The 22819-nt window shown below is 58.8% G+C and overlaps 2 protein-coding genes across 22 annotated transcripts in view; both read right to left on the reverse strand.

The window, feature by feature from the left end:
* Positions 1-5770, reverse strand: part of LOC103890336 (uncharacterized protein DDB_G0290685-like) — a 28016-nt gene extending 22246 nt beyond the window's left edge. The window contains exons 1-3 of the mRNA XM_063722434.1: positions 5717-5770; positions 5279-5477; positions 57-2896 (exon numbers count right to left, since the gene is read on the reverse strand). Of these exons, the coding sequence (XP_063578504.1) occupies positions 57-2896; positions 5279-5477; positions 5717-5770 (3093 nt within the window). The remainder of the gene's footprint in view (positions 1-56; positions 2897-5278; positions 5478-5716) is intronic.
* The window catches only part of TNK2 (tyrosine kinase non receptor 2), a 44441-nt gene continuing 26853 nt past the window's right edge, over positions 5232-22819 (reverse strand). For 7 of the 21 annotated variants that reach the window (XM_054551029.2, XM_054551026.2, XM_054551025.2 and 4 more), the window contains 11 exons: positions 22373-22650; positions 20091-20217; positions 19146-19292; positions 18953-19047; positions 12550-12744; positions 10755-10846; positions 10134-10178; positions 8081-9429; positions 7889-7984; positions 7609-7736; positions 5232-6012 (listed from right to left, as the gene is read on the reverse strand). In XM_054551029.2, coding sequence (XP_054407004.2) covers positions 6006-6012; positions 7609-7736; positions 7889-7984; positions 8081-9429; positions 10134-10178; positions 10755-10846; positions 12550-12744; positions 18953-19047; positions 19146-19292; positions 20091-20217; positions 22373-22650 — 2559 coding nt within the window. In that variant the 3' untranslated portion in view covers positions 5232-6005. Of the gene's footprint in view, positions 6013-7604; positions 7737-7888; positions 7985-8080; positions 9430-10133; positions 10179-10754; positions 10847-12549; positions 12745-18952; positions 19048-19145; positions 19293-20090; positions 20218-22372; positions 22651-22819 lie in introns of those variants that run through there. The other 14 variants (XM_063722620.1, XM_063722618.1, XM_063722619.1 and 11 more) reach the window with 6 other exon arrangements.

Below are 22819 nucleotides of genomic sequence, written 5' to 3' on the forward strand. Positions count from 1 at the left end.
TCCGGCCTTGCCGACGCCGGTGCCTGGGACAAGCCGGCTTCCGTCCCCTCGCCTACCTGGCGTTCGCCGTCCTCCCCCGTCACATCGGCGCCACGTGGCCTTGTGCGGAGCCACCTCCTCTGCTCCCGAGACACCTGGTGCGTGAGGATCACAGAGCACTCGTCCTGCTGTGATGCTGTCACAGTCCCCCAAAGGCTGCGAACCCCTCTGGGGCACGGACTGTTTCTACTTGGCTTGTGTTTCCTCATCAGGGCTCTACACACAAAAAGCAGCCGACACCTCCCCACTGAGTTGATTCTCCGTGTTGTTGATTCTCCCCGTTGTTGATTCTCCCCGTTGTTGATTCTTCCCGTTGTTGATTCTCCGTGTTGTTGATTCTCCCCGTTGTTGATTCTCCCCGTTGTTGATTCTCCCCGTTGTTGATTCTCCGTGTTGTTGATTCTCCCCGTTGTTGATTCTCCGTGTTGTTGATTCTCCCCGTTGTTGATTCTCCCCGTTGTTGATTCTCCGTGTTGTTGATTCTCCCCGTTGTTGATTCTCCCCGTTGTTGATTCTCCGTGTTGTTGATTCTCCCCGTTGTTGATTCTCCGTGTTGTTGATTCTCCCCGTTGTTGATTCTCCGTGGTGTTGATTCTCCCCGTTGTTGATTCTCCCCGTTGTTGATTCTCCGTGTTGTTGATTCTCCCCGTTGTTGATTCTCCCCGTTGTTGATTCTCCCCGTTGTTGATTCTCCCCGTTGTTGATTCTCCGTGTTGTTGATTCTCCGTGTTGTTGATTCTCCCCGTTGTTGATTCTCCGTGTTGTTGATTCTCCCCGTCGTTGATTCTCCGTGTTGTTGATTCTTCCCGTTGTTGATTCTCCGTGTTGTTGATTCTCCCCGTTGTTGATTCTCCGTGTTGTTGATTCTCCCCGTTGTTGATTCTCCCCGTTGTTGATTCTCTGTGTTGTTGATTCTCCCCGTTGTTGATTCTCCCCGTTGTTGATTCTCCCCGTTGTTGATTCTCCGTGTTGATTCTCCCCGTTGTTGATTCTCCGTGTTGTTGATTCTCCCCGTTGTTGATTCTCCCCGTTGTTGATTCTCCGTGTTGTTGATTCTCCCCGTTGTTGATTCTCCGTGTTGTTGATTCTCCCCGTTGTTGATTCTCCGTGTTGTTGATTCTCCCCGTTGTTGATTCTCCGTGTTGTTGATTCTCCCCGTTGTTGATTCTCCCCGTTGTTGATTCTCCGTGTTGTTGATTCTCCGTGTTGTTGATTCTCCCCGTTGTTGATTCTCCGTGTTGTTGATTCTCCCCGTTGTTGATTCTCCCCGTTGTTGATTCTCCCCGTTGTTGATTCTCCGTGTTGTTGATTCTCCCCGTTGTTGATTCTCCGTGTTGTTGATTCTCCGTGTTGTTGATTCTCCCCGTTGTTGATTCTCCCCGTTGTTGATTCTCCGTGTTGTTGATTCTCCCCGTTGTTGATTCTCCCCGTTGTTGATTCTCCGTGTTGTTGATTCTCCCCGTTGTTGATTCTCCCCGTTGTTGATTCTCCGTGTTGTTGATTCTCCGTGTTGTTGATTCTCCCCGTTGTTGATTCTCCGTGTTGTTGATTCTCCCCGTTGTTGATTCTCCCCGTTGTTGATTCTCCGTGTTGTTGATTCTCCGTGTTGTTGATTCTCCCCGTTGTTGATTCTCCCCGTTGTTGATTCTCCGTGTTGTTGATTCTCCCCGTTGTTGATTCTCCCCGTTGTTGATTCTCCCCGTTGTTGATTCTCCCCGTTGTTGATTCTCCGTGTTGTTGATTCTCCCCGTTGTTGATTCTCCCCGTTGTTGATTCTCCGTGGTGTTGATTCTCCGTGGTGTTGATCTCCCCGTTGTTGATTCTCCCCGTTGTTGAGTCTCCCTGTTGTTGTCTCCCCGTTGTTGATTTTCCCCGTTGTTGATTCTCCGTGTTGTTGATTCTCCCCGTTGTTGATTCTCCGTGGTGTTGATTCTCCGTGGTGTTGATTCTCCCCGTTGTTGATTCTCCCCGTTGTTGATTCTCCGTGGTGTTGATTCTCCCCGTTGTTGATTCTCCCCGTTGTTGATTCTCCCCGTTGTTGATTCTCCCCGTTGTTGATTCTCTGTGTTGTTGATTCTCCTCGTTGTTGATTCTCCCCGTTGTTGATTCTCCGTGTTGTTGATTCTCCCCGTTGTTGATTCTCCATGTTGTTGATTCTTCCCGTTGTTGATTCTCCGTGTTGTTGATTCTCCGTGTTGCTGATTCTCCCCGTTGTTGATTCTCCCCGTTGTTGATTCTCCCCGTTGTTGATTCTCCGTGTTGTTGATTCTCCCCGTTGTTGATTCTCCGTGGTGTTGATTCTCCGTGGTGTTGATTCTCCCCGTTGTTGATTCTCCCCGTTGTTGAGTCTCCCCGTTGTTGTCTCCCCGTTGTTGAGTCTCCCCGTTGTTGAGTCTCCCCGTTGTTGATTCTCCGTGTTGTTGATTCTCCCCGTTGTTGATTCTCCCCGTTGTTGATTCTCCCCGTTGTTGATTCTCCGTGGTGTTGATTCTCCGTGGTGTTGATTCTCCCCGTTGTTGAGTCTCCCCGTTGTTGAGTCTCCCCGTTGTCTCCCCGTTGTTGAGTCTCCCCGTTGTTGAGTCTCCCCGTTGTTGATTCTCCGTGTTGTTGATTCTCCCCGTTGTTGATTCTCCCCGTTGTTGATTCTCCCCGTTGTTGATTCTCCGTGGTGTTGATTCTCCGTGGTGTTGATTCTCCCCGTTGTTGATTCTCCCCGTTGTTGAGTCTCCCCGTTGTTGATTCTCCCCGTTGTTGATTCTCCGTGTTGTTGATTCTCCCCGTTGTTGATTCTCCGTGGTGTTGATTCTCCCCGTTGTTGATTCTCCCCGTTGTTGAGTCTCCCTGTTGTTGATTCTGCCTGTTGGCAAACACACCTGGGTCAGCGTTTCAACTTCCAACTTAAGATCTTTTCAGTAAACCCAGGAGATGCTGGAAAAGCTGGCAGGCAGATTAGAAGCAAGAAAAACATAGCAGGAAACCCAGGGTTTAGGGAACTGTGTGTCTGGCAGGAAAAGTACACTGGGTTCCCTCCTCCCCTGAGAAACCTCGAGCTGCTTTGACATCCTCTGCCCCCTGCAGAAATCTTTCTGGATGTGTTGGCTCTGAAACAGATTTTTAAATGCTTGTAAAGCATACATACGTCTGGATTGCTTACAAAAAATTGATGTTTTTTAAAATGAAGTAAAAACACCTATGATCTATAAATAGGATAATTGTGAGCAAAAGAATAAACTGTTTCTGAAAAAAAGAGGGAAAATGAGAAAAGTAAAACACAATTCTATGCGCAGAGTGTGGTCAGTGTATAATGTAAGCTATTAATTAACAGAAACAGGCAGGAACACGGGGAAATAACATTTATAATAACTACTGTTTAGTGGGTACTGACCATACTCTAAGCAAAATGTTTTACCTTCACAACCTCAGTCAGTCCTCACAACCCTTCTATAAAGCAGGAATTACTCCATCAGTTTACAGACTCAGAAAGGTTAAATAACATTTCTAAGATGAAACAGAGCTAAGAATGAAATCCAGGTCTAACAGCAATGTTCAACGCTCACTTAATATGAACTTGCTCTCGCCGGGCGCAGTGGCTCACGCCTGTAATCCCAGCACTTCGGGAGGCTGAGGCGGGCGGATCATGAGGTCAGGAGTTCAAGACCAGCCTGACCAATATGGTGAAACCCCATCTCTACTAAAAATTCAAAAATTAGTTGGGTGCAGTGGCATGCGCCTGTGGTCCCAGCTACTCAGGAGGTGGAGGCAGGAGAATCACTTGAACCCGGGAGGCAGAGCTTGCAGTGAGCCCAGATTGCACCACTGCACTCCAGCCTGGGCGACAGAGCAAGACTGTCTCAAAAAAAAAAAAAAAAAAAAAAACTTGTTCCCTTTTGTGATATATTTGAGTAGGTATTTTAAATCACAGTTAAAATAATAGAATTCCTGCCTTTGCAAACGGCATATGCAAAGCTCCCAGGCCTCAGAGCTTCTGAGCCTCGGGGCCTACCCACGAAGGCCATCCTATAGCCATAGACACACACGTGGCCCAGACTCGTCGTGAACTGCCTCTGTTTTGTTTTCAATAAGCCCAAGTCATTAAGCTTAACTTTCTTAACTTTCTTATGATTCACCTCTTTTCCTAAAGTTCACATGATCATATGTGAAGCTCAAACAGCTGGTTTCCTTGATTGATCCAGTAATTTCCTAGAAAGCAGTAAGAAACCGATGAATAATCTAACATTTTGTAATGGGCCAAGGATATTAATAGGCAACTCATTAAAAAGGAAATACAAATGGCTCAACTTATTTTTGAGTTTATTCGTAATAGAAATGCATAATAAAACTATAGAAACACTATTTTCTACCAGTCAGTCTGGCAAAGATCAGAAAACTCCTTAACACATGGAAAGCTCCCTTGCACAGGTGGTGTGACAACTGAGAATGTCCCTCCACTGAGGGCAGGTTCAGCACCACCCACCGCCATGGCACACACTCTTTGACCTAGGAGTCCCACTGCTGGAACTCATCTTTCAGATTGATGTGCGAGTTTTTGAAAAACAGCCCACATACACAATTTACTGAGGCAATGGTTGTAATTGCAAAGGACTGGATACGACTAAAATTACCCTTCATCAAAAGGAACCCAGTTAAGTAGGTTATGGTACACCCGTACATCCACGCAACCCGAAAGAATGGGAAAGCCCAGCCGGTGTGGGTGATCCAGGCCTCTCTGCGCTGGGGAAGTGGACGGCCGGGGTGGGTGATACAGACCTTTCTGGGCTGTTCCCCAGTCATTTCACTGTACACTCTTCAGTGCCTTTTCAATTTTGAACCGTGTGAACATATGAGTTATTCAGAAAAGCAATTAAAATACCTAACGTATTGAAGGGTTCCTTGTTGCTAACATTTCTGGCTTGGTTCTATTTAACTGAGTTGCTGTACTCTCTCCTGCAGTATATATCCTGCCTTACAAAAGTCCACGCGGCAAGTGAAATCCAGGCACTGTGAAAGTCACTGACCAGACCGGCGGGGACTCCGGCCCCACTGCCGGCCTTGTGAGGGAAGAGGCCTCCCGCTGCCTCCAGGTGGTGCTACAAGGCCTGCTGCCCGGAGCAGATGCTGGCGGCCTGGGGAGCCTCGCTTGGGGCCTGGAGCTTGCTGACCAACAGGCAAAGAAACAGGCGGGCACAAGTAAGTAACATAAAATAGAAACTAACTTTATTTCTCTGGAAGAAGCAGGTACCGAATGCCAGAGCAGCAACTTTGCCGACAGGCTGGTGGGAAAACGTGGAACCACGCAGGGGAATCGGGTGGAAGAGGAAGCACTGATGTCCCTCCAGGGCGGCTGCCCCTTGGTCTCCTTCCAGCCCTGGGGCCTTGGGCCCTGGTCCCCGCCAGAGAATGGTCTGGCGCCCTTTCTCCGCTTCCTGAGCCACCTCAGGCTATTTCCAAGCACAAGATCCTGAGGCCCGACACCCCAACTGCTGCCAGGGGCCCCCTGGACAAAGGCCCAGTCCTAGGAGGTCCCACCGGGTGCTGCTCCGTCTCTCTCTGTGGCCAACACATCCCGCCTGCCCAGGTCCAGCCTGGTTTCCTCCCAGTCTGTCACCCAGGGCAGGGCCTGGGGGCATTACTCCAGCCACAGGCCCCACCCAGGACCAGGGCCAGAGGCAGGTCATACCCAGAGCCTGCTGGGGCAGCCCCCAGGCCTGTCTTCACCGGGCTCCTTCCTCATCTTGGCTGGGGCACCAGGGCTGAACCAAAGTGTGCAGGGACAGCGCTGGTGCGGGAGGAATGGGCAGGGCAGGGCAGGGCTCCCGGCCTCCCGCAGCCTTGGCCTTGCTCCATCCCTGGGAGCAGCAGGGAGCAGCGGGTCCTCCAGGACTGGATGGGGGCATCTCCCCACTCCTGGTGGACGGACAGGCTCAGGTGATTCCTTCAGGCAGGCCCTCTGGCTCTCCAGACGCATCTCAGCGCCTACAGAATGGGAAACCACCAGCACAGTTAAACAGTTTACAGAAAGTTCAGCGGGGCGGGTACCAGGGGCCACACTGGTGCCAGGCAACACCATTGGAAGCTGGCAGTCCCCGGCAAGGACTGTAAAATTTATCATCCTGGATGTCCTTTCTCTGTACTTTAATAAACTGAGTAAACTAACAGAAGAGCACTCCTGTGTATTAGAGAATCCGAAGAAGACAGGTAGGCTAGAGCCCAAGCCCATGTGGGTCCAAATCAGTAAGAACCACCCGAGACAGTGACAGACAGGTGACACCAGGTGCCTGCGTCCCAGGTGCAAATCACTAAGAACCACCCGAGACAGAATGGGACAGACAGGTGACACTGAGTGCCTGCGTCCCAGGTGCAAATCAGTAAGAACCACCCGAGACAGTGACAGACAAGTGACACCGAGTGCCTGCGTCCCAGGTGCAAATCAGTAAGAACCACCCGAGACAGTATGGGACAGACAGGTGACACGGAGTGCCTGCATCCTGGCGCCAGGTGTTCGGTGTGCGATATGACAGACATGTCCCCCATCCATCGCGCCAGTCCCTTCCACGGGGTGGGCACTATTATCTACACGCTTTACATGTGGAGAAACTCAGCGCCGTGCACAGGGCCACGCTGCTGGGACAAGGGCAGCAGGTCCCAACTGAGCTGCCGTATCCAGGGCCTGGCCCGTGTCAGCTCCGCCTCCCGCCAGGATGCTGGCTCCTCCCGTCTGACCTCAGTTCACTTCTTTTTGACTTGACAGCACTCTCATACACATATTTACATAATATATAAAGTATGTTTATATATGTATATGTTTTAAATGTCTATATATTTTGTTACACTATAATATAAACCTTTTACAGGAAAGACAATATATTTTCTTTTTACAGAAATTTTTTTTTTTTTTTTTGGAGACAGAGTCTCGCTCTGTCACCCAGGCTGGAGTGCAGTGGTGCAATCTCAGCTCACAGCAACCTCCGCCTCCCAGGTTCAAGCAATTCTCCTGCCTCAGCCTCCCGAGTAGCTGGGACTACAGGCATGCGCCACCACACCCGGTTAATTTTTGTATTTTTAGTAGAGACGTGGTCTCGCCATGTTGGCCAGGCTGGTCTCGAACTCCTGACCTCAGGTGATCCTCCCTCCTTGGCCTCCCACAGTGCTGGGGATTACAGGCATGAGCCACGGTGCCCGGCCAACACTGAAATTTTAAATGTTACTTTAAACAGAAATATGGAAACACAGAGGTGAGAAAGAAGTGTGCAAATCATGGGGTCCTAAAAAGTGCCATTCCTGGAGCCGCTCAGGGTCGCTGCAGGTGCTAGGGAAGCAAGCCTCCTTCAACCAGAGAGGCTCCAAGTCCCTCTTGTACTCATTTGAAAACTAAGTGGCTAAAATGTCCAAATAAACACATTGAGGAGAAACGATTTGCTGGGCCCTGTGCGCACCTCCCTCCCACAGCTGGAGAGCTGTGTGGCCCTGGCCAGGAGCGGCGTGAGAGGTGTTGGGCTTCCTCCTAGCGTGGCAGGCTCTGGGACAGCCCTCCTGGGGCATGGAGCGGGGCAGACTGTGGGGCTCACTCACTTGTGGTGGGCAGGGCCCCAGGAGCCCAGAAGGTGGCAGCCGGCCTGCTCCAGGTTCCAGTCGAACATTTCCAGCACTTTGTGGCACTCCCCTCTGGGCCGTAGACCCAGCCCAAAGAGCTGCTCCACCTGGGGGTAAGGGTGGCACCATGGACACGAGGGCCCAGGGCACCGACTAGGGTGGGGAAGAGAAGAGTCGGAGCCAGGGGGTGGGGGGCTGGGGGCAGCAGACCCAGGCTTCAGGGTCCCTGAAAGCCAGAGTGAGCAGGAGGTGGCGGTACCTTCAGATACTGGGCAGCCCTCTGCACGCTCCAGCCGTGGCTCTGCAGGGCCGCCTGGCACTCGTCTGTGGTCACCCCATGCACCATGGCCTGCAGCTGGGCACACCCACCCCCGTCAGCACCACTAGGGCCCACTGCTCCAGGCCCCTTGGGCCCTGCCCCGCCTCGCCCACAGCCAGGCTGGGTGCTCACCATCTGGATCTTGTCTGCTGGTCGGCCCGCCTCTGGCCCATCGCCAGGGCAGCCCCTCTGTGGTGGCCGAGCAGTGGCCCTCGGGGCTGGTGGCCGGGCCCCTGGGTTGCTGTTGTTGGTGGAGAAGTTGGCCTTGGGGTCCAAGGCGGCCTGGGGCATCGGCCGCACGGTGGCCGTGGGGGCGGCGGGGGCTGGGGTGCTGGGGGGGGGCAGCAGCAGAGGCACAGGCAGCGGGGCTGGCTCCTCGGGGCTCCGGGCCTCACGCAGGAAGCGCTGGTAGCGCTCCAGGTAGGACGGTCGCTCGGGCAGCAAGTAATAGTGGGTGCTGCTGACCTTCTTGCCATCCCGGACGATGGGCAGGATGCAGGGACCGGCCCGCGGGCCAGGCGCCTGGATCACCTGGGGGGTGGCGTACTTGGGGTCTGAGGCGAAGCTCTGGGTGGTGGGCATGGTCTTCCCAGGTGAGCTTGAGAGCCGGGATGGCAGCGGGGAGCTGCCAGATGGTACCAGGGGGCTGGGTGTCCTCGAGCCTTGAGGGGTCAGGGGCTCCCGTGGAGGCACCCGGGGAGGGGAGGCAGGTCCAGGCCACCGACCGGTCTCCTCCTCGCCCGAGGAGGCTGGAGACAGCTGGACGTGTGGGCGCGTCGGCCGAGGGGGGATGGGTACCCGAGGGGGCACCTGGGGCTTGTCGTCACCCCCCGGGCTGGGAGAGGGGGCCGGGGAGCCGGCTGGAACCTGCAGTTGCCTCATGCACTCCTGCTGTAGAGCCTGGAAGATCTCTGCCGTCTGTGCGGAGCTGGGCGGCTTGCCCCCACCCTGGGGCGGGAGGAACAGGTTGTCCTCTAGGGGAGGGGGCGGCCGCGCCTGCTCAGGCACAAATGCGTAGTTGGTCTGGCCCTGGCTGGGCCCGGCAGGGACCCCCGCGCCCACCGGGGTGCTGTTGATGGAGCAGACCTCAAAGTCATCCTCATCCTGGGCCACATCGTCATAAGCGGGCGGGGGAGGCAGCGGGCGTGCGTCCCAGTCCACCACAGGCGTGGGGTGCAGGGGCCGGGGCAGTGCCCGCGTGGGGCTCTGAGGCGGGGTCTCGTCCAGCAGGGAGCAGGCGTCCATGGCCAGCTGCGCCAGGGAGGGCGCACAGGGCCGTAGGGCCGGGACCACGGGCTCCTCACCAAAGTCGATGAGCGTGACCTCAGCCCCGCTGCCTCGGCCGGCCTTGGTGCCCGGCACGCGCGCCGAGGGCTTCGCCAGCCACAGCCCTCGGGGCAGGCCTGGCTTCCGCAGGCCCAGCCTCTTGAAGTCGCTGGACAGGGGGTCTTGGTCTTCGCTCACAGGGTCATAGGTTGGTTCTGTGATGGAAAGGGAGACCCCAACAGGAAGGCAGTCAGGCAGGGTCGGGGCACGAGGGGAGGTGGCACATGGGAAAGAAAGCCGAGTGTCCCCCAGCAACCCTCCACTCCCAGCTCCCCCCGAGGTCTGAGGTCAGCCATCGGCGGCCAGGTTCTCAGCGCACCTCCGACCACTCCATCAGGAGGGCGGAACCTGCTCTGCGCGGCAGCCCCGTGCGGGCCGGTGAGCCCCGCTTCCCTCCGTCTAAGCTGGAGCAAGCAACACTGGCTGCTGCCTCCATCAGCACAAGACCCCGCAGCCCTGCTCCTGTGCCCGGGTGAGTTAGTAAGCCCTCATCCCCGCCCCCGTCACGGCACACCATTAGTGCAGGCACGGAGCCGCCTCCTGCCATCAGGGGCTATAGGAACTATCCTTGGAGAGAACAGCACTCCTGACCAAGGGCCACGAAGCCCAGAGAGCGCCTGCAGGTCTGGGAGGGAGTGAGGCCGAGGCGGAAGCCAGGGCCACACTCGTGCTCCAGAAGCCCAGGCTCCGGGGGGCAGGCTCGGGAGGCAGGCACGCTAGGCCAGGGCAGCCGCGGAAGCTCACAGCACACACCCACCTCCCCTCCGGCCCAGCCGCCCGGGCTCTGTACCTTCCAGGAGAGGAGTGAGAGAGAGGGGGCGGGGGCGGGGGCCAAGGCATCGGAAGCAGCCCCACTTACTCTGAGTGAAGAAGGCAGGCTGAGGTGGGCGAGGTGGAGGCTCCCCTGCAAGAAAGGCCATGCGGACAGGGGGAGAGGGACGGAGCAGGACAGAGGACAAAGGAGGGAGACGGCCGGACGAGAGGACAGAGTGTAGAGAAACAGGAAGGGAGAGAAGTGAATGGGGGCGGGTGAGTGTACAAGCCCCCAGCAAACGGGAGGCCGTGGGCGGCAGGATGAGGAACACGGCGGTCCGGTATGACAGGCAGAGGACCGGGAGATGGAGGAGGCTCTAGGTGGAGCCGGAGCCATGGGGTGGTTTTGGATTGGGACAGGAGAGCAGGGTTAGGGGGAAGTGAGGAAAGCCAGAATCTGAGCTCGGCTGTGGAAGGAGGGAGGAGGGACTCCAGGGCAGACGGGCTTGCTGCAGACCCAGCTCGAGGAGGCCCACCTCGGCGGATACAGCTGCCTGTCTTCCACCCCACGCCCAGCGGGAGCCAGGGACACAGCTGTCCCGCCTGCTGCCCTGACCCCACTGTCCCCAGAGCCAGAACAGCAGGCTCAGGGTGGTCTGTGAAGACAGTGCCCCTTCCTGAGCAGCCGATGAGTTAGGGACACTAGGGAGCAGAGGGGAGCTCTTACTTTTCACCCCTCCTAGATGCTGGGGGGGCCGGGAGGTGCTCAGTTCCACGCTCAGCAGGTCGGGGGGGTCCAGGGGGTTTCCCAGATACAGTCTGTGGGGGACAGAGCCAGGTCAAGAGGGCAGGGGAAGCGTGTGGAGGGGTGGCAGAATCTCATCAGAACCCCTTCCTCCTGGAGGAAACTGGGTGTAGGCCTCCCGCCTCCCAGTCGACAGAACCTGACCGCACATCTCAGCTGGGGAGTGTCCTGGAGAGAGAGCAGAGAAAGGACACCTGACCCCAGGATGGAAAGCCTAGAACCTCAGGGGCTCCAACTACACCCTACGAGGGCAGAGGTGGTCCTCCACAACCCCCCAGGGCCCCAGCCCACACCAGGCAGCCGCCAGAGGGCAGACACGGGCCATCTCAGCTACGGTGCCCGGCCAGGTGGGCAGGAGGCACCCTTCTACCACATGGCCAGGAGGTACGGGAGAGGCTGGGCCACCTGTCCTGCTCCGGATCCACCCTCCATCCCTGCACCAACTGTCAGTTATCTGCGACTTAGTCACTGGGGCTGATTAAAGCCCGAAGGAATGGGGCTGGACTGGCCACGACAGCCAGGAGTGGGGCAGAGGGCACCAGCCTCTCCTGGAGGTGTCTGCAATCTTTCACCCCAACTCTCAGGCCCTTGCCGGGTTCTTCTTAGGCAAAACACATGGGCTGAGCCCTGTGAGCTTGGGCTTCTGGTGTGTGGGGGCCGGTGGGTGAAGGCCTCTGCTTTCCACGCCTCTCAGGGCAGACCAGAGTATCAGAAGTCAGCAGGAGAAGGGCTGCAGAGGCCAGGGGCCTGGAATCCCCCTCTGGCCAGCAGAGAGGCTTGGAGGCCTGGCGCAAGAAGCTTCCGGGGGGTGTGGCATCCGGGAAGTGACTGATTCTGCGTGTCCTTCCCAGATGCCCCTTGGTGGCCTTATCCTCTTACACAGGAGACAGGGCCCCTCCCAGATATGGAGTGAGCTCCGTAGAGCACTGTGCGGTGGGGAGGCGGAGCTGCCACCTGACGTTCCCTCTGCGTCCCCAAGTCCCCAGTCCTGCTCTGGTTCTGGGAAGCAGGCTCCCTCCCACGTGGACCTGCACACATCCCCAGGGCCCCAGCCAGCAGGTTCACGTCTCCAGGACTCTGGCACCACCAGCAGGAGAAGGAAAACCACTGCTCACGTGCAGGGGTCACAGGGGGGTCACACGGGGTCACACGGGGCCACAGGGGGTCACGGGAGAAGCTTTCCTCCTCAGCAGCTCCCACCGGGTTCCTCCCAAGTCCATTTTCCTAAGGCCCGAGTACCAAGAGGGGTTACAGCTGTGACCCGGGGACTTTTCCACCAAACAGGAGTCCATCCTCAGAAGCTCCTGACCCTACTTTCATCTACGATGACTGGGACAGCTTCTCTCAGGACTCCTGCATCTGAGCAGCGAGTTCTAATTCAGAGTGCATTTACAGCCTTCCCCTCACCGGGGGGGTGGACCCGTTTCACAGATGAAGTCAGTCTCAGAGTTAGGAGATTGGCCCCCCGAAACTTGAAAATGGCAGGGACAGCATTCGCCTGGAGAACCCTCCCCTCCCCTGGAGAACACTCCCCTGGAGAACCCCCACCAGGCTGGGCTTCCTAGGGTTCCACAGCTTCCCCGAGGGGAGAGTGGCAGGTTGGGGGCTGAAGCCCGGGCGAAAGGGTGAAGAGCAGGTTCCGCCCATGAGTGCCGTGCTGAGGGCCCTGGAGTCCCGAGCGGGGCCAGGTCAGCATCGATCCCCACCCGGTACTCACTCGTCAATCCTGTCCGGGAAGCCCCAGCAGTGGCGGGGGTCACTGTCGCCATGCCCCGTGTGGATGAAGCTGTTCTGCAGGGGCTGGCTGATGTCCTGGGCCGACAGGCCGGCCACGGAGGTCACCACGTTGCGAGGGAAGGGCCCCACACACAGCGTCCGCGTGTTCTGGCCACGCCACCAGTAGTTCTCGGCCCTGCACGACAGAGATGGCACAGTGAATGCCAGGCATGGCGGGGCAGCCCCGGCATTGGGACCTTCCTCACAGCCTGGCCACTGTGGCAGAACAGGGATGGAGCTCAGGCCTCAGGACCAGGCTGTCTGCCACCGGCCCTCCTCCCCAACAGCCCCCGTGACCCACCACACCCCATACAGGCCTGTTTGCACACGGCCTTACCCGCAACTCTAGGTAGGTCAGGCAGTTTTCCCTAAGGTTTGCAAATAAGAAGGCACGCTGCTGCAGCAGGCACTTCCTTACAGTTTGCTAATAAGGAGGCACGCCGGAGGCTGCTGCAGCAGGCACTTCCTTACAGTTTGCTAATAAGGAGGCACGCCGGAGGCTGCTGCAGCAGGCACTTCCTTACAGTTTGCTAATAAGGAGGCACGCCGGAGGCTGCTGCAGCAGGCACTTCTTTACAGTTTGCTAATAAGGAGGCACGCCGGAGGCTGCTGCAGCAGACACTTTCCCTACGGTTTGCAAATAGGGAGGCACATAGGAAACTGCTGCAGCAGGCACTTTTCCTACGGTTTGCAAATAAGGAGGCCCGCCGGAGGCTGCTGCAGCAGGCACTTTCCCTACGGTTTGCCAATAAGGAGGCACACCGGAGGCTGCTGCAGCAGGCACTTTCCCTACGGTTTGCTAATAAGGAGGCACGCCGGAGGCTGCTGCAGCAGACACTTTCCCTACGGTTTGCTAATAAAGAGGCACATAGGAAACTGCTGCAGCAGGCACTTTCCCTACGGTTTGCCAATAAGGAGGCACGCCGGAGGCTGCTGCAGCAGGCACTTTCCCTACGGTTTGCCAATAAAGAGGCACATAGGAAACTGCTGCAGCAGGCACTTTCCCTACGGTTTGCCAATAAAGAGGCACATAGGAAACTGCTGCAGCAGGCACTTTCCCTACGGTTTGCCAATAAAGAGGCACGCCGGAGGCTGCTGCAGCAGGCACTTTCCCTACGGTTTGCCAATAAGGAGGCACACCGGAGGCTGCTGCAGCAGGCACTTTCCCTACGGTTTGCTAATAAGGAGGCACGCCGGAGGCTGCTGCAGCAGGCGCTTTCCCTACGGTTTGCCAATAAGGAGGCCCGCCGGAGGCTGCTGCAGCAGGCACTTTCCCTACGGTTTGCCAATAAGGAGGCCCGCCGGAGGCTGCTGCAGCAGGCACTTTCCCTACGGTTTGCCAATAAGGAGGCACACCGGAGGCTGCTGCAGCAGGCACTTTCCCTACGGTTTGCTAATAAGGAGGCACGCCGGAGGCTGCTGCAGCAGACACTTTCCCTACGGTTTGCTAATAAAGAGGCACATAGGAAACTGCTGCAGCAGGCACTTTCCCTACGGTTTGCCAATAAGGAGGCACGCCGGAGGCTGCTGCAGCAGGCACTTTCCCTACGGTTTGCCAATAAAGAGGCACATAGGAAACTGCTGCAGCAGGCACTTTCCCTACGGTTTGCCAATAAAGAGGCACGCCGGAGGCTGCTGCAGCAGGCACTTTCCCTACGGTTTGCCAATAAGGAGGCACGCCGGAGGCTGCTGCAGCAGGCACTTTCCCTACGGTTTGCCAATAAGGAGGCACGCCGGAGGCTGCTGCAGCAGGCGCTTTCCCTACGGTTTGCAAATAAGGAGGCACGCCGGAGGCTGCTGCAGCAGGCACTTTCCCTACGGTTTGCTAATAAGGAGGCACGCCAGAGGCTGCTGCAGCAGGCAACATGACCTGTCTGCGGTTACCAAAAAGATCCCAGCAGACCTGGGACCCAATCCCAGCTTTCAGGTCTGTGGGGCCAGCGCCCCGCCCACACCTCCTCCTCACCCCTCAGTCCCGTGGCAAGGCCGGGGCCCCAGTCCTCTTCTGGCCACTTGATTTCACTCCTCGGCTGGGTTCCAGGAGTTCTGAGAGGTGCGGGGGTACCAGGGGACACCGAGGGTCTCACACTAGGCTGGGGGCCAGGCTTCCAACTACAACCTGCCTCCCGCATGCAGACCCGTGGGAGTCTAGAAGCACTCGGGCAACTCAGTCCCTCTCTCCACCACTTCACCTGCTTCCAGAGCTTTCCACCACCTCCCGGAAGGCCTGCGGGCGCCTCCCCATCTCCTCAGGAGGGGCTCTGCTTGTGTCCAGAAGGGAACTCAGCACTCCCACAGTGACCAGACAGTCCTGCCAGTCCCCCTCTGATCTCAGACACGAAACCTCTGCTGATGCGGCCTAACCCGGGGCCTGGGCAGGGGCGGGGGCGGGGGCAGGCAGGCCAGGAAGCACAGGGCTTCCGCAAGACACTCCTGACTCCCGAAGGCTCTCACAGGCTGTGAGGCTCCCGCGTCTGCTGCTGGACTTGTCATACGTGATGTCGTGGGCAGAGTCTGGGCAGGCGGGGGCAGTGACAGCCCCAAGCTGCTAGGGTGGACACGTGTGGCACCACATTGCACGCCCTCCCCACCAACCGCCGCTTCTCCTGTCCCAGGGCCAAAGCGTCAAGAAGGGCTCCTCTGAAACGCAGCCAGGTCGGGGAGAGAGGATGGAGGAGGCGGCGACGCCTGGGCACCCAGACCCACAGCCTTGTGAGGTGACAAGGCCTGGCTGGAGCCGGGTGACTCCGGAACAGCCCATCCCAGAGACCAAAGTCAAACCCCAGAGTACCACGGTCCTCGGGGAGGTGGGAGGTGCAGGGAGGTGGGGGTGCGGGGAGGTGGGGGTGGGGAAAGACGGGGGGTGCAGAGAGGCAGGAGGTGCGGGGAGGCGGGAGGTGCGGGGAGACGGGGCTGTGCTCCCCCTGCCCAGCCTCCTCATACAGGGGGCCACTGGCCCGGCCCCACCACACACAGCCACCCTGCGATTCCCACCCTGCCTGCAGGGCGCGAAGGAAGGAGAGAGAACAATACCCCGAGAAGGGACGAGTCCCATCCGAAAAATAGCAGGGCCACTCGAAGGAGCAGAGCCACGGCTCCCCGGCACACACACAGCCTCCCGCGGCAGCCCGTAGAGGAGGAACCCCTGGCACGGGCCAGGCTGCGGCTCTCCCGCTACACCTGCGGGCTCCCTGGTGGCCGCCGCGGGCCGGACGCTGGACTCTGCTCTCCACGCCTCTTCAGAGGCGCTCAGTTACCAGGTGAGGATGCAGCTGAGGCAGAGACCTTGCTCAGAGCAGCGTGACTCGTGCCCAAGGCAGGTCACTCCGTCTGGCCTTTCCCTTCTGCCAACACTGCCCAGCTCCTGGCACGGAAGCCTCCTTTGGGACCCACTTCTGAGAGGGAAAGGCGACACCAAGCCCACCTCTCTTAGTGCAGGTATGGCCGAGGCAAGAGCCCCCATGGCTGCTGGGAGTCCTGACACCACTCGAGAAAACATGCTTGCTCCTGGAGGAAGGAGAGTAAGAGTACGGAGGATGAGTGGCAAGAAACTCCCCCTCGGGATGGCGCCCAAGCACTCCGAGGCAGCTTCATCCCGAGGCTCCAGAGGGACTTCCAAGAGGACCGTGTCACTTCTCACAGCCCACACGCACCCGTGTGAGGCTCAGTGTGGCCGAGGCACCAGCAGCCCAGAGGGGACTGAGGCCAGCCCTTCCCTCCAGGCCCGCCCTGTCTGCCCCCTCTCTCCTGCCACGAACAGGCCGGAGTCCCCGTGGCCATGGGAGGGCCAGGGCTGCCACTCGGCCGTGACTGAAGCAGGGGTGGATGAGGACTTCCTGGGGAGGCAGGCAAAGGGCCCAAAACCCCCCGTGTGAACCTTCTACCTCCTGCTGCCCCCGGGCCTCTGGTCAACATCCCTGGGGTAGACAAGACAGAAAACAGAGGCCGGTGCTGAGAACTGCCTCAGGCTGCCCCAGCTCTGGAAATCTCAGCACCATGTTCCCGTCCAGGCCGAAGGTAGTCCAGAAGTGGCTCAACCAATGCTGGACATTCTCTGTTCAAAATGCCCGCCCACTGTTCTCTCTGGGGGTCCCAGGCACCCAGGCCTGGACGGATAACCCGGATGCCTGGCTCCCACCCACCACAGGAAGCCGAGGCTCCAGGGCCAGACCAGGCCAAGGACCCGCAATGGATTCCAACACCTGCTGTGTACGCGGAACAAAAGTGCTGCCAGCCACCCCTTCCTCCAAACAAGCCCCCGGGAAAGACCAGTCATCATTTGTGTCTCCAAATCTAGACAGAGCACGAAATATCTAGGTGTCTCCCCTCTGCCCACGGCCTGGTACCCTGAAAAGGACTGAGCCTAGACTCAGTCAGAGCTGGGGCAGGTGGCCCTCCCAGACTCCGCACCAGGAAACAAATACTGGACACAGCTTAGCAAGCGGGAAGCCACGGCAAAGAGAAGGCCAGGCTAGGAGGGAGCTCCAAACACAGAGACCCACAGATGCACACCCAGGCCCAAAGACACACACAGAGCCATCTGCCTGAAGACATGGAGACGGAGGAGCCAAACAAACATGGAGATATTCAGGGACTGAGAAAACAAGGGGGCAGAGTCAAGCTCTGCCACCACCGACACGAGGCCCGCTCCCAAGCCTCACCGGCTGTCGTGGCCTCCTGCCCCTCACGTCCTACCTCCTGAGCAGCTCCAGGCACGGAGGGCAGGTGCTGTGGTCCAAGCCAGGGCTGGTGGCCGGGGGAAAGGAGACCCCAGAGCCCCACCAGCAGCAGCCACAGGGAACCAGTGGCTGGGGCCAACGGGAGCCTTCGACGGAAGGGTGGGGCAGGGCACACCCACAACCCTCCCAATAGCAACCGCTCCCGGCCCCTCCCACTGCCCGCCTTGCCCAGGCGGTGACCTAAAGCACCAGCTCCAGAGACACACGCCCCAAACACAGGCCACTCTGAGTCACCCCTGGGGACACTGGCAGGCACACAGGCTCCTGCTGAGAGCAAGGGAAGCAGGTAGTAAACATCTGAGGCTCCTGCAGCAGTACAAGAGGGGCCAGGCCCATGGCCCTCCAGCTCGTGGAGGCAGACACGGTCGTGTGGCTGGACTTCGGGCTGGAAGCCCTGCCAGGTACCTCCAGGGGACCCCCCACCCTTAATCTTCCTATTTCCAGAACGCTTCCTGGAGCGCCACGCTTGCAATCCCATCCCTGGCCCCTTAGCTCCAAACCTGCAGACTGTGTGCCTCCTGTCCCCAGGCCTCTCTTTCTAGAACCTTCTGCTTTCTTCCCCAGCATAACACCCCTAACCTCAGGCCCTGCAGTCTCAGTATGTCATTCCTATTCCCAGACCCTGGGCCCAAGGGTGAGGGAGCCAGGCCTGGGAAGGCTCGGGGTGTTGGGGCCACAGCGGCGCAGGTCACACTCCACACAGGCCCCCCCAATTCTCCTCCACCCACCCCCAAGAGGCACAGGATTGCACCGAAGGCTGCAGACCCCAAAAGCTGCAGTGCAGGTGGAAGAGGCTCCCTGGGAAGCAGCCCCAGCCCCATCCTTGCCTGGCCTGAGTCACAGGAGGTGGGAGCACAGGGGATTTCCTCTACTTCACTCTTCTTCTTGGTCCTCAATACTGCCCCCTGCCTCAAAGGCACCTGAAACCTGCCCTGCCTCAGCCAGTTGCTCAGACACCCTGGGGATCAGCCAGCAGAAGGCAAGGCCAGCAATGGGTGAGGCCTCAGGGCAGGCGCTAGAATTGCGGGGGCTCAGGTGGAAGACAGGGACTCTGGAGAGGCTGTGGGAGGAGGATTAGGTATAGAGGGGGTCCCCTCAAGGGGAGATGGGAAGAGAGGACCAGAGGCTGGAGGCAGGCCTGGGAGATGGTGGTGGGCTCAGCAGGAAGGATGGAAAGCTGCAAGAGGGCAGGCTGGGCTGCTTCAGCTACTGAAAAGCACCCAGGTGGATGGCTGAGTCCCTGTGCAGGAAGAAGCAGGGAGAGAAGCGGGGAGGAGCAGAGGAGGAAGCACGGGAGTCCAGAGCTCTGCTGCCACCGAGGCCAGGCCAGGCCACTCCCTACCCCTCCATAAAGGGAGCTGGGCCCAATCACACAGCTAGGGCTGCAGCCCAGTGGGAAAGGGTGGTGGAGGAAAGCTGGGCAGGGACAGGTACTAGGAAGACGGAGGCAGGCCTGTCCTCCCCTCACACTGCAGGGTTCAGGCCCAATCGCCAGCCTGTGTATGGCCAAGGGAATCCTGGAGGCCAAAGAGATCTGTCCACAGGCCCCTCCGACCCGTGCCCTTCAAGCGATCCCAGGGCGGGGCCCAGCCCCGCACTCCCTACCTTCCCTCGATAACGGTGATGACATCATTCATCTGGATGTGCAGCTTGTCCGCTTCCTCAAAGTCCTGAAGGGCCCGCATGTCCGTGGGCTGGGCCTGGGGGAAGAGGAAGGTCATTGCCAACTCTGGGACTGACGCCTGGGTAGCCCCTCGGCTTGGACACCCCAGCTCTCCTGGGCTGACCTGTCCCTCACCTCCAGCAGGAAGTCCCGCAGGGCCACAAACGTGGGTCTGTCCTCTGGCTTGTGAGCCCAGCACTGGACCATGACATTGTAGATGTCCTGGGGACAGTCCTCGGGCCGAGGCAGCCGCTCCCCCTCTTTGTCGATCTTATGCAGGATCTGAAGGTGAGGAGGTGCAGAGTTTGAGGACAAACAGAGCACCCAGCCCTTCACTTCCCGCCTTCCCTCTGGCCCGTCCACAGCTGCAGCGGCTGCTGCCGGGCCCAGCCTCCAAAGAAGGCATCTGCCTGCCTGGGAGGGGCCCTCTCCAGAACCCCAGTCCCTTCTTCCCAGGTCTGGGGTCTCAGAACAAGTGGATGTGGCAAGGGCTAGAGAAGGAAGGCAGGCCCCAGCTTTTCCCCCCGCGTCTCTTTGCTGGGCTCTCCCTGAGGCCATACAGATACGGGGTGTGGGAGGAGAGACGGGGCGTGGGAGGAGAGACGGGGCGTGGGAGGAGAGACGGGGCGTGGAAGGAGAGACGGGGCGTGGGAGGAGACGGGGCGTGGGAGGAGACGGGGCGTGGGAGGAGATACGAGGCGTGGGAGGAGGCGCGGGGCGTGGGAGGCGAGACGGGGCGTGGGAGGCGAGACGGGGCGTGGGAGGCGAGACGGGGCGTGGGAGGCGAGACGGGGCGTGGGAGGAGGCGCGGGGCGTGGGAGGAGGCGCGGGGCGTGGGAGGAGGCGCGGGGCGTGGGAGGAGAGACGGGGCGTGGGAGGAGAGACGGGGCGTGGGAGGAGAGACGGGGCGTGGGAGGCGGCGCGGGGCGTGGGAGGCGGCGCGGGGCGTGGGAGGAGATACGGGGCGTGGGAGGAAGGAGTCCATCAGTGAGAGGCAGTTCCAGCGGGGCCAGGCTGCAAGCAGGGAAGGGAATGCACCCCCCCCCCAAGCCCTATGGGGCCCATCTCCCAGCCCTCCACCTGACTGCCGTTGAGGCCGATCCAGGGCTCCTGGCCGTAGGTGAACATTTCCCACAGTGTCACCCCGAACATCCAGGTGTCGCTGGCATGGGAGAAGGTGCGTGTCTTCAGGCTCTCAGGGGCACACCTGGCAGAGGCAGGGGTCAAAGAGACGCCCTCTCAAACACCCTACCTGCGTCCGCCCCAGGACTTAAAACACTCATTCAGCAAACACTTGTGACCCCCGTGCCAGGTTCAACAGTAGGTCTCGGGGGCGCCGTGTGAAGCGGGCAGAACCCCTTGACGACACGGTGCACGGACTTGGGGAAATCGTCTAAGCCCAGGCCTCTTATTCACATGCAGCCTGGTGGGGGAAGAGGAGAGGAAGTTTCCCAGCCAGAGAAGCATGGAAAGGAAGGAGGTCAGAGGCTCTGGGACGGGGCAAGGAGAGAAGATCACAGGCTGTTTTCTGGCTGTGGTGGGACGATGACAGTTCCCAGATTTGGGACGGGATCCTGGGATTTGGGTCCTTCGGCAGGAAGGAGTGGGTGGGAAATTCGGATAGGGCCTGGGGAAGAACCAAAATGGGTAGAAACAGTCATACTGGCTTCACCCAAATACACCCATTCGTTCTGGGCACCCCCGGGTGAGGGGGAAGTACCACTGCGATGAGGTCAGAAAGGACATCCCGGCGTGGAATGAGGTGCAGAGAGGAGGGTGGCGCCCAGACAGGGAACCAGAGCGAGCCCTGCCCCTCAAAGGGGATGGGGCCGGGAAAGTCACTCAAGATCTCTAAGGCTCATTATCCTCATCGTCGAAATGAGAACAATAACCCGCCCACTTCATCGAGCTGTTTAAAGGCAACTGTATTAATACCTTCCCATGCAAACCAGGATGCCTGAATACAAAAGAGGCTGCTATAAATTACTCCAGGACAACAGGCCTAATCTAAGACCTCTGCTCACCCTGGGTGTAAAGCCAGCTGCTCGTTAAGATGACCATGCGTCCTGATCATAAGGGTTGCCCACAGCCACCGCTCGGCAAAGCAGAACTGGAACAACCCTTCCCGCCTCAAAGCTGGCCGATCACAGACCTTTGGGTGCCTCTGGCACCAGAGGACCACAGTGGTCTCAGCAGAGGATAAGCCCACGCAGGGGCCAGGGCAGGGCCAAGTACCACCCCCAGTGCACAGGTAAGCAGCCCTGGCCCATCTACAAGGCCTGCTGTGGCCTGGGCCTGGCTACCACTAGCTCTACCTAGAACATGCTTACCAAAGAGTCTTTCCCTGGCGAACTTCCCTGACATTTCAGGAAACCTTTGAATACCCCCCTACAGCAATGCCCCTTGGAGAGGACACAGCATCTATCCCTGTAACACACCCCCCAGCGAGGCCCCTTGGAGAGGACACAGCATCCATCCCTGTAACACACCCCCCAGCGAGGCCCCTTGGAGAGGACACAGCATCTATCCCTCTAACACACCCCCCCCCACAATGCCCCTTGGAGAGGACACAGCATCTATCCCTGTAACATCTCCCCCCACAATGCCCCTTGGAGAGGACACAGCATCTATCCCTGTAACACCCCCCCAGCAAAGCCCCTTGGAGAGGACACAGCACCCATCCCTGTATCACCCCACCCAGCAAAGCCCCTTGGAGAGTCCCACAACATGTATCCCTGTAACACCCCCCACCAGCGATGCCCCTTGGAGAGGACACAGCATCTATCCCTGTAACACTCCCCCCATAATGCCCCTTGGAGAGTCCCACAACATGTATCCCTGTAACACCCCCCCCCCCAGCGATGCCCCTTGGAGAGAACACGGCATCTATCCCTGTAACAGCCCCCCATAATGCCCCTTGGAGAGGACACGGCATCTATCCCTGTAACACCCCCCCATAATGCCCCTTGGAGAGGACACAGCATCTATCCCTGTAACACCCCACCCCCCCAAGCAAAGCCCCTTGGAGAGGACACAGCATCTATCCCTGTAACACCCCCCCAGCAAAGCCCCTTGGAGAGGACACAGCACCTATCCCTGTATCACCCCACCCAGCAAAGCCCCTTGGAGAGTCCCACAACATGTATCCCTGTGATTTCCAGCACCCAGACCCTGGCACGTGGGCCCTCGAGAATTCCTAGATGGATGGTGAGTGAATGGGTGCAAAGGAGGGCACCCCAGGCTTAGAACAGAAAAGGGCAGGCCCAAGCAAAACCAGGGGCTGTGGTGGGTCCAGAAAGCCCCAGCAGCTTTGAGGCCTGGGTCTGCAGGGACTCTGTGAGCTGGCAGCACCTGCCCCTCACCAGGCGAAGGGCACCTTGCGATGTTCCTGCATGACGTAATGGTCGTCATTCTGAGGTAGTGCTCGCATCAGCCCAAAGTCCCCGATCTTGACCAGGTCGCGGGTAGCCAACAGCAGATTGCGGGCAGCCAGGTCACGGTGAATAAAGCGCTTGGACTCCAGGTAGCCCATGCCCTCAGCCACCTGCACAGCGTAGCGGCTCAGAGTCCCCAGGAGGAAGTGGCCCTGGTGCTTACGTAGCCGGTCCAACAACGATCCCAGAGGTGCCAGCTCTGTCACCTGAGACCACGGAGGAGGAGGCAGGAGGAATGAGCTGGAGGACCTGCCCCTTCTCAGCAGCCCACGCTGGGCCCGCAGCCCCCTTCCTGAAGGCTTTCCAGAGCCAGGCTGCACGCACCTTCCTGGCCTGCTGTCTGGGGACCTCTAGGAGTCCTGCAGTTTCTCAGGC

This window comes from Pongo abelii, chromosome 2 (genome assembly GCF_028885655.2).
Source record: "Pongo abelii isolate AG06213 chromosome 2, NHGRI_mPonAbe1-v2.0_pri, whole genome shotgun sequence".
NCBI classification, from domain to species: Eukaryota; Metazoa; Chordata; class Mammalia; order Primates; family Hominidae; genus Pongo; species Pongo abelii.